This window comes from Ambystoma mexicanum, chromosome 4p (genome assembly GCF_040938575.1).
Source record: "Ambystoma mexicanum isolate Mex_15411 chromosome 4p, UKY_AmexF1_1, whole genome shotgun sequence".
NCBI classification, from domain to species: Eukaryota; Metazoa; Chordata; class Amphibia; order Caudata; family Ambystomatidae; genus Ambystoma; species Ambystoma mexicanum.
The window spans coordinates 1233084392-1233099771 of record NC_090927.1 but is presented as its reverse complement, the minus strand read 5'-3'; the positions used below and the strand labels follow the sequence as shown (position 1 = coordinate 1233099771).

The 15380-nt window shown below is 46.1% G+C and overlaps 1 protein-coding gene across 1 annotated transcript in view; it reads right to left on the bottom strand.

The window, feature by feature from the left end:
* The window catches only part of CAPN9 (calpain 9), a 267256-nt gene that overhangs the window by 144093 nt on the left and 107783 nt on the right, over positions 1–15380 (bottom strand). The window contains exon 6 of the mRNA XM_069606888.1: positions 6541–6624. Within this exon, the coding sequence (XP_069462989.1) occupies positions 6541–6624 (84 nt within the window). The remainder of the gene's footprint in view (positions 1–6540; positions 6625–15380) is intronic.

Genomic DNA, 15380 nt, shown 5'->3' with positions numbered 1-15380 from the left:
TCCATCTGCTGCCAAGGTATGTACTGAGGTTGTCGACCACTCTTCTCTAATAATGGAAATTGTGTCAGTCTCATTCCTCCTCCCTGTTTCCCAACATCTTTAGTGGCTGTAAACACCCTTGTCATCTCTGTGCCGTTTCTGTCCTGGCAGGGCTCTGAGTCTCTGTGCATATGGGGCAATTTCGCATGCAGTGTGTGACCTGTCCCTAGGACGCTCCAGTCGCCCCTCGGGTCCTCCCTCTTCTCTTCCCATGTCTTCCTCTTCTTCCCACACTGTGACTCTGTGCGGGCTTCTTTCCCTGGAGTGGCGGCAAGGCCTCTCCCCTTAGTCACTGTAGCTTTCCCGTCAATCCTCATCTGACCCCATGGTCCCAATACTATTGTCACTGTCCTCTTTCGTCCTCAAATCTAAGCCTCCTTTCATCAGTTTCTCCTGTTGTTTCCCCTCTGTTCGGATTGGAAAACCATGTTTCCCTCTCAATGAGGGCCCTGTGGTGCCCCTACTTGTCTGTGGGCAGCCGAACTGTCTCTCCTGTTCCTGTAAACTTCCCCTAGTTTTCTTCGTATTCCTTCCCCGTCCTCATCATTCAGATGTGTGAAGTCTGTCTTAATGTCCACCGCTTTCTTAAAACGTCTCTCCCTACTTTCATCTTTTTCCTCACTCACATCGCTGATCTTCCTCTTATTCTTCTCTGCGTTGGCGCTCTTGAACGGGTCGCTTGACTTCCAACCTTCTTGTGTCCTTCTTTATTTGCAATGGTCTCTCCTGCTCTTTTTCAGCCTTTCTTCTCGCTGTTTCCTCTAGCTCGCTCTGCTTTTTCTTCTCTTTCCTCTTTCTCCCTTTCTCCTCCTCACTTTTATTCTCTTTTCAACGTATCATATTCCTCCATCTCTTCTCTTTCTCTTCTTTGCAGTACCTCCATTATTTCTGCCCATTCCTTAGCTTCTGCCTCTGTATCTTTACGATTTGGAGCTTCCTCTCCTGTATGCCCCATCTCACTTGTGGCCTTCCCGTCCAGTTTAAGCAACATCTGTCCAGCTCGCCATTCATTTGGTGGGACTATCACCTCATGACCTCTGATATGTTCTGTCTTCCCCAAATAATTTTCCTTCAGTTTTGCTTGCAGCTCGCTGCGCTCCTTACATTCGCAACTGTTATCCTGCGCTTTTGTATTAGCTTGGCACACGTCACTAAGCGTGCCTTCGCTGCTATACGCTAGAGGTGCAAAAATAGGATTGGTGTATCCCGCTGTTGCTTTCAACTCCTTTAAGGTGTAAAATCCCTGACTTTCTGTTGTTGCATCTACACCTGTGGTTTCAGGAGGAGGAGGAATAGGGAGTCGAAGGCATTTCACCTTGCATATTGCTTTGACTCAGCATCCATTGCTTTTGGATCGAGGCCCTTCCTCTTCCTGAAACATTTTTCATAGTTCTAATATAGCCAACCGGTTACTTAATTTCTTTCCCTTATAAGCTGCATGTAAATACATGGTCATATGTTGCTGCACAGATTTGGAAAAGCTTCCATCTTCGGGCCATGACCATGCAAATTTGCCCTCGGTATCGCAAGTCCATTCCGCACTATACTTGTGTATTTTGTCTTGATATTGCGGGAGGGACTTGCACACATGTTGAATGGGTGTATCCCTCATTTGTTCACGTTATTCAACACTTGTCAATACTTACTTGACCTCAAATCAGATTTCGACACATCCAATTTACCTTGTCAATTTGAAATTCACATAATTAACAGCACCTTTTAATTACATTTCTTCTAACCATGACAATACAAAGAATCTGTTCACCAGCCTCTCCGGCTCACCACCATCAACAAGAGCGTGCACTGTGCACCGCCCATCCTGTGCTTTTCCCCCTTAAAGATGAGACCACAACTCCACTCATGTGCTCCTTGAGTGCCGCCCAAATGGCATAACACTTTTAATTGAGTCAAGCAACAGTTTGACAGATGAAATCCACCGACTTCTGCACACCTCAAATCTTATTCAACAACATCACGGGTGACTCAAGTCCTATTCAACAACCTCACTGCTGACACCACCAATTGCCTGGAGGAAAAAGCCCTTGATACTTGATACTTCACTATATATGTACGCTTTAATCACAAGAACACAATGACAAACATGACGCAACACACGGCTGTCTTCCTGCCTATCAAGGTACCCTCAAAATCACGTGGTCCCTCTTCCATACCTCTGTATATGGGAATACATCTCCAACAGATACATTAGGAAAGCACATTCCATGATATAAGCTAGCATCTCCCACTAATACCTATACACAGGTAACCGTACATAATCATCCATGAACCAAGCAAAATTGCCAACTCAAAGGGATACTTTTTTGTGTTTTTAAATATTTTACTTCGATAAACCAAGCTGACGCCTAGAATACAGGTAATCTTTTTATAAAATTTGTATCTATTTTCATCATTAAACCAAGCTGATCGTCTAAGCTGACTGCCTAAACTGACAGCCTAAAAAATGGGTAACCTTTACACAATGACACAAAACCATAGAATCACAACACTAAGCGGAAAGTGTTCCCTTCCCCCATATTTGCCATATAGTTGAGTCTAAACTTACACTCTGTGGTTCATTGAAGCCCCTCAGATACTGACTCTCCCACAATGTGCCACTCTGCTGTCTGGTCTGCTTAGCATCCCACGGTGAGCGGGAAGGAATTTCCTCCAAAGCAGCTCCTGTTGACCTCTTCACTTTTTCCATGCATGGTCTTGAGGGTTGGTTCTAGTGGGTCGCTGCGTAGCCCTTTAGGCATGCATCGGTACGAGGCGGGCTTACTGCCGAAAGGTCTTAGCGACCATCCTCTGCCGCCACTTGTAAAGGAGTGGCAGGTGCTCACTAGCAGCCACCCCATTTACCAGCAAAAGTAAACTTGCATTCCAACTGAATCCCTGCTGCAAGAACAGAAGACACAACCATAGGGCACCTTTTTACTGTCTTTATTATGCCGCAAAAAAGACAGTGCTCACACTAGAACAACATATTGTTTCCAGAGCTCTCACCCTCCAAACGTGTGTCACCCCGTTTTAACCAAGGGTGACATCACAAAAACAGGTTACATCCCCAAAACTTATCAGGGATGAAGATTGGTCAGTTTAGGAAAAATACATGTATGATATATAGGGGTTAGTTCAATTTTTGGATTTTCGTATCTGGTGTCTCCTCGTGGGACCACCTCTATCTACAAAAATACAAAGTTGCAGGAAAGTAAAGATGCTATTGGTCACTGCAACATAGTGTTTCTTAATGTGAAAGGTAACTACGGATTGCACAGAATGTGTCTTCCCAGCGTTGGCACCTTGGACAGCTACCAGACTTGGTGTACCTTTTCAAGGCGATGGGAATGAGCACAGAGGTGCTGTGTGTTCCATCATGTTGCCATCTCTGATACCTAAGCCTGAGAGAGTACATTCAGTAGGTAGCTTTGAGCAACACTTGTATCTTTCCACCTCTGGTTCTATGGGAAAAGCTTCCCTCCATCTCCCTTGAGTGAATAGGCATTGTCCCGCTCTTCCAGGTTACGTGTGTAGAAACCACGAAATGAAACACTCCTGCTTGTAATTATGGGGATTTTAAACTGAATTTCCTTCAGGTGCCTTATCGTCTTGCTAACTGGAAACTTTCACCTCTGCTCGTCCTTGGCTAGGGTGCGTACCTTGTCTGTTCTGGAAGCTCTGTCTGCCAGCCTTTAGCTGCACCAGGCTGTCAGCCCTTCCATGTATTCGAAGTCTATCTCCTATTCTTCATTTACTTCATTGCACCTATGACTCCCATCTTTGTTCTTATGGTTTTCCATGTTAGTTGCAATTAAGCATGTGCAAGTTGGATGTATTTATTTTTAACATCTTGCTGTTTGGCAAAAGGATATATATGTGTGCTTCATCTACCTGCGTGAGTCATACACATTTGTTTTGTGTCTACCTGTAATAATCTAATGTATGTTCCTGTAGCTTCGTGCATGGATGCCTATGTACTTCACGTCTACGTACACCTACATCGTGATGTTAGTGATGTTAGTGATGACGTCATTAACTTCTCAAGTTATAGTATGTGGACCTGTTTGATGGGTGACAAATCTCCCTCCTCCATATCGTCAGTCAGTTATGGTTTAAATGGCTGCCTGAGAGAGTAACGTTTCTCACACCTGCGATACATCGACAATGGTGATGAAGAGCCTAGGAGAGATGTGCACCTGACATTTCTCTGTCTTTGTGCTGCGAGTCGGGTGGGGGTGGTCACAAGGGCCACACTTGGACCTCCATCCTTACTTTCTACATAGAGTCCTTGCCTACGAGCTTGTACGATCACACACTCAAGAAGTGTCTCGTGTAACAAGCTCTTACTAATTCTGAAAAAGCCATATTTAAAGTTAAAAAACGTTTTCTTCATGCTAATCGTATGAATGCCACAAATAGTCTTAAAGAGCTTTTTCAAAAATTATTCCGAATTTGTTACCTCAGCCTGCATGAATGGTGAGCTATTGCCACCACCTGTACTCTGTAAAGCCTTGAATATATTTGAAAGAAAAAAATAAAAAACAATTCAAGAAGAAATAGCTAAGGAATCTGTATAGAACCTGGAACTACATCCTAGTGATTTTCAAGCACAGGTCCTGGTACACACTTTCTCTGTTCCATAGGCCACCTTTGCTGCCAGCCCTGGAAGCACTCTGACCCACCTACAGAGAGACAGATGTTATCCCTGCACTGCTACTGCGGGAACATGCTGACGGTCTCACGCCCGGGATTTCTAAATGTATCAATATCTGACCCTCGACAGGGATTATTCCAACGGATTTCAAAAGGTCCTTACCGACTCTCCTCCTTCAGATGCCTGGCTTTGATCCCACTGTGTTTAATATTTGCAGACCCATTGCAGTTCTTCTGTGGATTTTGAAAATACTCGAGAAGATTGTGGTGGAACATCGAGCTCATGCTACTGTTCTTGATCCCTTTCTATCTGGGTTCTGCACAAATCATGGGATGGAAACTGCTCTTTTCTTTACGGCAAGACATCCTTTTTCAAGGAGATGAAGATGCTCTTTCTGTTTTGATATTGTTGGATCTTCTTGCCTAGTTTGACACCGTGACCCAGAGCCTGCTTTTGGGATGGTTATTGCATTCTGCTTTTTTCTGGTAGGATGCAAGCAGGGCGTCCAACTAGGACATTATTGGTTGACCCCTTTGATGGGTGATTGCGAAGTTCTCAAGGAATCACCACTGTCGCTTATTTTTTTAATTTTTATTTCACATCCATCTTCTCCAGCTTTTAAAGCCCCTTGATCCCTTGGGGTTATAACACCATTCAGGTACGAGCAATATGCAGACATGTGTGTGGGACATCATGCACCTGGAAGATTGAAAGTGAAACTCAGGGCCATTATTATATCATAGTTTACTTTGCACCAGATAACGCACGCTCTTTTTGATCCCACAGGAACTTCACGGGGCAGTAGTGGGAGTAAAAGCTGGATTACCCTAGTGTGATTTATGTCGGTTTTCCTCTACATCAAATTCAACAAATGTATATGCAGCCATACAGTTAATTTTCCCGCTTTACAAAATGTGACTCCATCTTCATGTCCTCACCATCCTGTTAGAAAATGTTCAAGCAGGTCAGGATATGATATGATATGGCATTTACAACACGCTTATACACAAGTGTTTCAAGGTGCGACGAGGCAAGGGAGGGGGAACAGAGGGAAGACAGACAGCGATCCTACTAGGTCAGGTGTCATTCAGATCGCGCAAGTGCATGGGAAGGGGGAAATGCGAAGGGAGAGATTGGGGGGAAGAGGGAGGGGACAGTGAAGCACATGGGACAATAAATAACAATAAGTAAATGTACGGCCAGCAGGTGGCAAGTGCAAGGGTAAGTGAAGACAACAGGTGTCAAGTGCTGGTAGTTGGACTGTAGGGATACAGAAAACAGTCCCCAAGTGCGGGGGTTGCCAGGAAGGCTGTGCAGGTGTGCGACTTGTGGGGGGGGGGGCCTGGGCCCGAGATCAGAGGGTGGACAGGTAACCAGTGCAGTTTCTGTTTCAGCCAGGGGGTCAGCAGAGGAGAGGAGGAGAACAAAGCAGAATCAAAGAGAAAGGTTTTGAGGTGCTTCCGGAACCAGAGATGATTCTACTCAAGTTTCAGGGAAGCAGGGAGGCTGTTCCAGAGGGAGGCCCCAGCCGAAGAAAGAGATCTACCACCAACTCGTTGCTTGGAGAAGCGACTGACCCTGAGCGATTTGGAGGCAGATGAGCGAAGAGCTCGAGAAGGAAAATATTTAGGAAGAGAGAGTTGAGGGTATACAAAAGCATTTGTCTAATGGAAGCAGAACATCATCAGCACAAAGTATTGCATGACTATGGCCTTTCCTTGATTCATTGCCAGATCCAATCTAATGAACAACTCAACTACTACTATATACAAAAATACATATAAATAATAGAAATAAGTCTTACTCGCTAAACACATTAAGGCATTCATTAAAAAAATGTTGCAACATACCTCTTCTACTCCAGTTATCGAGTATGCATGGCCCTTGACAAGACCTTGGGGGGTTTTTGCTTCCGTTTCAGCTGCACTTGTGATCTGAGAATTTCAAATGTATCATAACATCAATCTTCTATTCAAGTGTCCTGATGTATAATCAGTGATCAATGAAATGGCCATTTATAATGAGCCCAGGAAGGAGCATACATAGCAACGGTAGCACACATGCAAACACAGAGCAAGCGTTTTGTTCATAAATGAGAATGCAGAAGGAATGGTGCCATATATAGATTTTTTAGCACATATTGTCAGGGATATGATATGATAGTTTATTTATAAAGCGCCTTACAGAATGTGTTTCAAAGCTCTTCAAGGCAAGGAAGGGAACAAGGGAAAATACAATGACATTCTTACAGGTCAGGAACAGTAAGGCTGTGAAATTAACTATCATACTCGGCCTGATGACATTTCAGATAGTGCAAGAGCTAAGATATAGATAAGGAAGGGAGGCGGAGAGTGGGAAGGAAATGGAGACAGACAGGCGACTACCGTACTAGGCCTGACAACATTTCTGGTAGAGCTGGAGAAAAACAAAAGGTGAGGGAGAGGGGTGCAGAAAGGGAGGGGAGGAACAAAACAAGCGACTATCATACTAGGCCTGACAACATTTCAGATAGTGCTGGGAGGGTGTGGGGGGAAATGTGCCCATACAATATTGCCATACACACACATAGCCTGAATAGACATGACGTCTGAGAGATAGGAACTATATTTCCATAAATAATATATACGAATTTGAAATATTAATTTGAAATATTAATTGCAAAGTGAACTGTAAAAAACACTCAAAATCAGCCAATGTTTTCTCAGGTATTTCATATAGTGGTGCTCTAGCGCCATAGAGAAGTCATTTTAAAAAATATAGTATCAGGGGCAGTTATTGTGAATGGATCAGTTGGGGTGTGTGGTCCATTGAGACTAGATCAGTGGTATTGAACATTTTTATACTGAGCCCAATCCCTGAGAAAATATAGTTTCTGGGCCCCCCACAAGCTATAACTGCTTATATTTTCTATTAAATGCTTATATTTTCTATTAAAAGCAGCCACTGTAATCCCTTTCTTTTTCCACCATTTCTCGTCCCCTGGACATATGTTGGGCTCCTTTAAGGAGGTGGTGGGAAGACCCACAGTTTGAAGACAACTAGACTAGATTGTTGTGGAGAGGGGGTTATGTAATTGTAACAGTGCACCGTGCAGCTGCATTTCCCAATTAAACTTTGTCAGGGGAGTTTTCCCAAAGTCCACTTGAGGTAAGACTTCATAAAACTATCCTTTGACGTACAGGTCCCCAACTTTTAGTATAAGTCTGTACTACTCAAGGAACCTTGGTAGAGTGGCAGAGGAGTCGGGCTTATCATAGGAGGAAGATGTGAGCTGTAGTACACTGAACCCACCAAATAGAATAGTCCAAAGAAACACACATAAAATGTTATATTAAAATATACACATTTATTATATTTACACAAGGAACGTAGATAAATAGGTAGTTCACTTAATCAACAAACATAGGAGTTCTTAATAATACTTTTCAAATGCCAATGCTTCAATCGTAGTTGCTCGCGGTACAACTGTTGCACTAATGACAGTTCTACCGTATTATCAGTACTACTGAGCACTCGCGTTAAGACAAAGATATACAGCAATTATATTTAGTTAGCAAAACCACATAAGCTAAAGTCTTTTAGGAAGTAAAAAGGTTGCTTAGTCACACAGTAGCAGAGCTTAACGTTCTAGAGACATTTTTTCGGGCAAACTAACACTTTATAAGTCCAAACCCTAACTATACAAAAAAGTCAGTGTAGTAGTGGATTCAAAGTCTTAAGAAGCAGCAGAACAGCAAAAGTTCCTCAGGATACTTTTAGCCTCTAGGAAAAGACACTTGTAGAAATAACACAATGAGGGGGACCCTGCAAAATCAATCCCTAAAAGGACACAAGCTGGCAGCTTGGGTCAGAGGTAGAGTGGACACCCTGGACACCTCTTCACGCATTCCAATCACTCTGGAGCAACTTCTGGGTTCAAGGTAAGTTATACCTTTCCCCCCACAGTACCTTAGGTAAGAAGACATTTTTGTAGCTGGATTTTCCTCTGTGTCGCAGCGAAGGATCCGATCTCCTGATTCCTCGGTTTGGTGACAAAAGGAAGGACTCTGAATCGGATGTCTCAGCAGCAGTCTTGAGAGCGCACCCTTAGCATGGATTTCCTGGGTCTCTCTGGTCAGTCTGCGGGTTTGGTGCCTTTTCTCTTAGCACCAAAAAAGGACGGTATTCGCATGGTCGATCTTTTTCAATTCTGGAGTCCTGCACTCTGGCGAGGAGACTCATTATGAGTCAGATCTTGTCTCTGGAGATTCACCTGGAGCTCAGCAAAGACTTGGATGGATTCGGCCTCTCAAAGACTTTGCACTGCAAATGGGTTGGAGGTCTCCTGTTATTCATGGTCTTCAGCTCTGGAAAGGCACAGCACCTCAGGAGATGGCTCAATTTGTAGTTTGTCTCAGGACTGGTTGGTCCTACCAGCCAAAGGGAAGGAGTCATCTTCTTTGGAGCTCCTCTGTTGAGTAGTATATGGGTCAGGACAGCAGTGTCGCTTCACAGTGATGAGAAGGGCCTGCCGGCATCTCTGGTCATCTTCAGCTTCGGTTACTTCAGTTTACAGTGGTTGACTTGCCTTTCAACTCATTAACCTCACATTGTATTCATTTTGACCATACAAACCTCTATAAACTGTCAGGACAACCAGCCCTCCAATGGGAACTAGTTCCATTCAGGCACTCTGGCAGACAAGTTCAGCTGAGAGAATAACTCCTCCCCTATTTCCTGCCTGCTCAGACACTAATAACTGTACTTAGTAAGGAAAAAGAAAGAATCTCAAAGGAGAACCCAAAGGGTTCACAGCAACTCTACCCATAAGGAGCTTTATGCTGCAAAAGTTAAACACAAATACCTTTAAAGAGATATGGAGGAAAGCAGACACCATAGTAAAGGTAAAACATAGAGAACAGAGTTCCAAAAGTAAGAGCAAATAAGTATGACTTCTCTCATTCAGGATAGAAAGAAAAAGGTCCACAAGTCCAGCAAAAAGTGCTGGGGGTCTCACTAGGAGAGGGGATGAAGCATACAAATGATAAATCTCCCTAACACACTTTTGCAGAAATAGGGAGATAAAGTGATATAGCCATAATCACACATTGTTTCTTTTTGTCAAGGGCCAAGGGAAGTTTAGAACCCAGGTCATCATTGTAATAGGGTTAGCAGATTAGTGTCATGCCTTCCCATGCCCCCGCCTCCTTACCTTCCTTGCCACAGCCCGGGCGCTCTCGTGGACCGCGGTCCTCTTCCGCTCGATCTGCGTTGGCACCCCGCCCCTCATGGCATTCCTGGCGCCTCTACCCCCATCTGTCCTGGGGTTTGCCTTGGCGCCTGCGGGGGTGCCCTCCGGCTTCGCGGGCTCCCCGGGAAGCCGATGCTCCACAGCAAAGGGTCACGTGAACAGTCTAGCGGTCACGTAACCAGGAAGAAATGTAAGAAGCGGTCACGTGACCAGGTGTGCAGTCACGTGACCCGGAAAGATGTTTAAAAAGAGCGTCAGTTTGCTCCTCAGTGCTTCTCATCTGTTCTTCAGCGGCTAGTGGCTATTCTTGGACCCTTTTGTTGGATTTCACGGATTTTTGACCCTGCTTTGAATACCTAGGATTGCCTCTTGGACTTGCCCCCTGAACCTTATATTCTGGAACTGTTTTTTGACCGTTGGACTGTCTTGCTGGACTGCAACCTGGATTAACCTTTGGATTTGTTTGCCTAGGGACTATTGGATTGTGACTCCTGATACTATTCTGGTACTACCATATTGGATTCAAGTGCTACGCCAATCATAGCAACCTTGACTGCCTTCCCGCATCCTGCTGTCCACTCCTTTAGGTGGGAACAGTTAGGTCCCATGTTAGCACCAGTTATCCTTGGGGTAGGTGTTGCTTATGATCCTATTTGCCTTTATTTATTGTGGTACTATAATATTTGCATTCTAACCCCTGCCTTTCCTTTCAGCCACCCGGGACCCGGTGCATCCTGTTCCTGCCATTATCCTGCGGCCCCAATAACCGATCAGCGAGTAGTATAGCTCTTCTCTGATTGGTACTTGGGGATGGAGGCATTATAATATACATGGACCTCAAGTCATAACAGACTGAGAAGCCTCCTCCACGGGATTATGGAAGCCTCCGCCGTGGACCCGGTGGCTGCCCTTGTCCAAGCGATCACTGTTCTGAGAACTGATTTGACGGCTGCTACCGCAGCCATCCATCAGCGATTAGACACAATACAAAGTGAAAAGCATGCCTTACCTCCTGATGAGGAATTTGGGGATGCCCCTTCCCAGCCAGACCCCCCTGCGGCACCAACTGCTCCAGCCCCGCTTTATGTACCTACACCCCTCCCCTTAGCTGCCCCCCTGAGAAATTCCATGGTGACCGTCGGACGTTTTGTACCTTCTTAAATCAATGTAAGTTACACTTTTTGTGTCGTCCGCAGGCCTTCCCCGATTCCACCACCAAAGCTGCTTTCACTTTTTCCCATTTAACAGTCATCACCGCCACTTGGGCCAATCCATTGTTAGAAAACGATAGTACTGTGTTATATGACTTTGACAGTCTAGTAGCGGAGATGACTAGGCTGTTTGATACACGTCACAAGGCACAAACACGTGACTTGGAACTCCTTGAGTTAGTACAGGGGAAAACCACCCTAATCGAATATATAACACAGTTTAATCAGTTATCTGTCGAGACGGCCTGGCCAGAGGAAAAGAAAGCAGTTGTTTTCTATAAAGGGCTAAGCTATCATATGAAAGACACCCTTGCTGTTGTTCCCTCACTCCCTACACAATATCCTGAATTGGTAGATTTAACATTACAAGTAGATGCCAGGCACTCTGAAAGAAAGACGGAATCCAAAAGACTCAATCCCATTTTCCTCCCATCCTACCGTATCCGAACCACCCAGTGAACCCATGCAAATCGGGGGTGTCCGCAGTCCCATATCCCCTACCGAGAGAGAAAGATGCAGACAAGCCAACGCCTGCTTCTACTGCGGCCTGAATGGCCATTTTGTTAAAGAGTGTCCCAGACGGCCCAAACCATGGTCCACAGGTTTTCTGAAGGCTCGTCCCTAGAGCAGGGGGCACGGACGAGCCTGTCAATACAGCACACTATGCCCCCTTCCCTGTCACCAGCCACGCAACCTCTTTCTCTCCCGGCTGTTCTGATTGCAGCCGATAACATCAAACATCGGGTACAATTGGTCATCGATTCTGGAGCCATGGGTAACTATGTTGATATTACACTGGCAGCGTCCCTAAACCTGCCTTTACAGAATAAACTAAAACCCGACCCAGTACAGGCCGTGGACTGGTCCCCTTTACTTTCTGGTCCTATCAGACAACAAACCGCACCAGTGACCCTTCTTATGCAGGACACACATCAAGAAGTCCTTACTTTTGACTTGATTACTACCCCACAATACGGCTTGAGCCTTGGCATCCCATGGCTACGTATGCACAATCCCGTCGGCAATTGGTCCCAGGGTGCAGTATTTTTTGAGTCGATGTATTGCCAAGAGCATTGTTTTACCCCTTCGGATCCAACCACACCCACCCAAGTACTGGGCGCCATAGCTCAGATGTCCTTACATGAACCACAGCCGATGGAGCTGGACATCCCGGAATATGTAGCCGGTCTCGTTATTACCAACACACCTCCCGAATACCATGAGTACTTAGAGGTTTTTGATAAAAAGGCATCTGAACATCTGCCCCCTCATAGGTCTTACGATTGCCCCATAGATCTGGTTCCTGGGGCTGCTGTACCTTGCGGACAGATATACTCCCTCTCCCCACCAGAGGATGCCATTCTAAGGGAGTACATACACCAGTCTCTCCAAGTGGGACATATCCAACCATCCCAATCCCCCGCTGCAAGCCCAATATTCTTCATCCCTAAAAAAGAAGGCGATCTCCGCCCATGTATTGATTATCGTCGCCTCAACCATGTCACAGTCAAAGATCGTTATCCTATCCCTCTCATCACCCCTTTACTGGACCGCCTAGCAAATGCCACAGTTTTGACCAAACTCGACCTCCGTGGGGCATATAACCTAATCCACATCCGTGAGGGCGATGAATGGAAAACAGCATTTTGCACTAAGTACGGTCTTTACAAATACACTGTTATACCCTTCAGACCCTGCAATACACCTGCAACTTTCCAAAGATTCATGAATTCCATCTTCCATGACATCATTGACACCTTTAGGGTAGTTTACCTAGATGACATATTGGTGTTCTCACAGACCCAACAACAACACATTGTGCATGTCCGGGAGGTCCTACACCGACTCCGTACTCACCATCTCTATGCCAAACCAGAAAAATGCCAATTTCACCTCCATGAAGTAGACTTTTTGGGATTCCATATCACATCTGGGTGTTTAGCTATGAACACCACCAAGGTCCAAGCAGTGGAGGAATGGCCCGTACCAAAAACTGTGAAAGAGCTACAATCATTTCTTAGTTTCGCCAACTTTTACAGATGTTTCATTGCAGGTTTTTTTCTCTATTGTTGCACCATTGACTCACCTTACAATTCTGCACACCCCTTTTATATGGACCTCCTTGCAGCAGAACGCATTCACAAACCTCAAGACGGCCTTCACCACTGCCCCCGTTCTACAACACCCCAACCGGAATTACCCTATGTCCTGGAAGCCAATGCCTCCTCCTCTGCCATGGGTGCCGTCTTATCTCAAACATGCCCTACCACTGGTCTGTTACATCCCATTGCCTTCCATTCGCATAAGTTCACTCTGACGGAAAGCCACTACACAGTCACGGAAAAAGAACTCTTGGCTGTTAGGTGTGGCAACACCACTTATTGGGGGCTAAACACCAGGTCACGGTTTTCACTGATCATCGTAACCTCCATGATCTGGCATCGTTTAAATGCACCAACAGTGGGCAAGTCCGTTGGCATTTCTTTTTTTCTGCCTATGATTTTGTCATAAAACACCGTCCGGGCACCGCACATGGAAAAGCGGATGCCCTTTCGCGCATTCCTGGAGGCACGTCACTCCCCATCTTTCCCGAAACCCTTTTAGACAGCAAACATGTGATCTGTATGTGTACCCCACCACTGGATTTGTTAACTACACTCCGCCGTTGGGTTACTACACATCCAGACCTTTTATGCGACTGGGAGTTGGAGTTACATGACGGGTTGCCATTCATCCAAAACAAACTTTACTTGCCTACCCCGACACTTGCACATTAGCCTTGGAGTGGTCCCATGATGCAGCCGTCAATGGACATCCTGGTCAAAAACGTACCCTGGCCTTGCTTCAGTGTTGGTGCTGGTGACCCTCTATGTGCAGAGACACAGTGTCTTACGTGGCTTCTTGTTCGAGCTACGCTCAGTGTAAGAATAGAAAGAGTCAACCGCTAGGGCTCATACAACCGATAGCTCTTCCATTGAGACCTTGGCACACCGTCACTATGTAGTTTGTAACAGACATGCCCAGAGTTAAAGGTTATGACACGATAAGGGTGGTGGTCGATTCCTTCACGAAAATGGCACGATTCGTTTCCTGCACCGGAATACCCACGGCCCCTGCTCTGGCTACTCTTTTTTTCATCACATTTTCTGTTATTTTGGGTTACCTTCCATTCTGATTTCTGACCGAGGGTCGGAGTTCACGTCCCGGTTTTGGTTTTGGCGCCAAGTCAATAATCCTGTAGCCTACCGCCTCTCGCTGCCCGTCTCTTGGCACATCCACCTAGTTTTCCACACTTCCCTTCTCAAGCCCTGTCCGGATGGCATGCGGGTTATCTTGCCTCCTTCCCGAGTCTTGAAGGGCACCATGGTTGAATACGAGGTCAGTGCTATCCTTGGATCTCGTGTCATCCGGGGTTGTCTCTAGTACATGATAGATTGGTTGGGGTATGGTCCAGAGGAGAGGTCCTGGGAGCCTGCTAGTCAAGTTCATGCCCCTTTGCTGGTTGCTCGTTTCCACAGGGATAAAGCCCACGTGGACGTGTGCCCTTGGGGAGGGCTCTGTCATGCCTTCCCAAGCCCCCGCCTCCTTACATTCCTTGCCACAGCCCGGGCGCTCTCGTGGACCACGGTCCTCTTCCACTCGATCTGCATTGGCACCCCCACCCCTCATGGCATTCCTGGCGCCTCTACCCTGTCTGTCCTAGGGTTTGCCTTGGCGCCTGCGGGGGCGCGGGGGTCATCAATCCCTCTCCAGCAAAGCTCTCTTCCCATATGGCCAGGGAGGGCAAATGCTACCTGATCCTGATCCTTTTCCCCTCAGGGGATGACACCAACCCTTTGACTTCCCAAACCTGTATGGCATACTCTGATGTAGAGCCATTCCATCCACTTTGCACTGACATTTGAGCTTTCCTATACTTTTTGCAAAACAACTGAGACGAGGAAGAGCATGATAGCAATACAGAGCACTAAAGCTGCAGAACTAGAGACACTCTCTAGTGGTTGGATGAATCCGATAGGTGGCGGGACATTTAAAACCCTGGCACCACCATCAAGAAGGAGATCCACTACATCCAACACAGGCCAGGAAGCGAGGAGGAAGCCAGCTGCAGAAGGGGACAGAAGAACTCTTACCGGTGCCGCCATGAGAAGCTCTGATGATGAAGGTATGCCGCACAGAGCCCTGCAGCAGGAGACACTGTGTAGAGGGGGCCAAGGCACAGCGAGACACTGTGTAGAGGGGGGCCAAG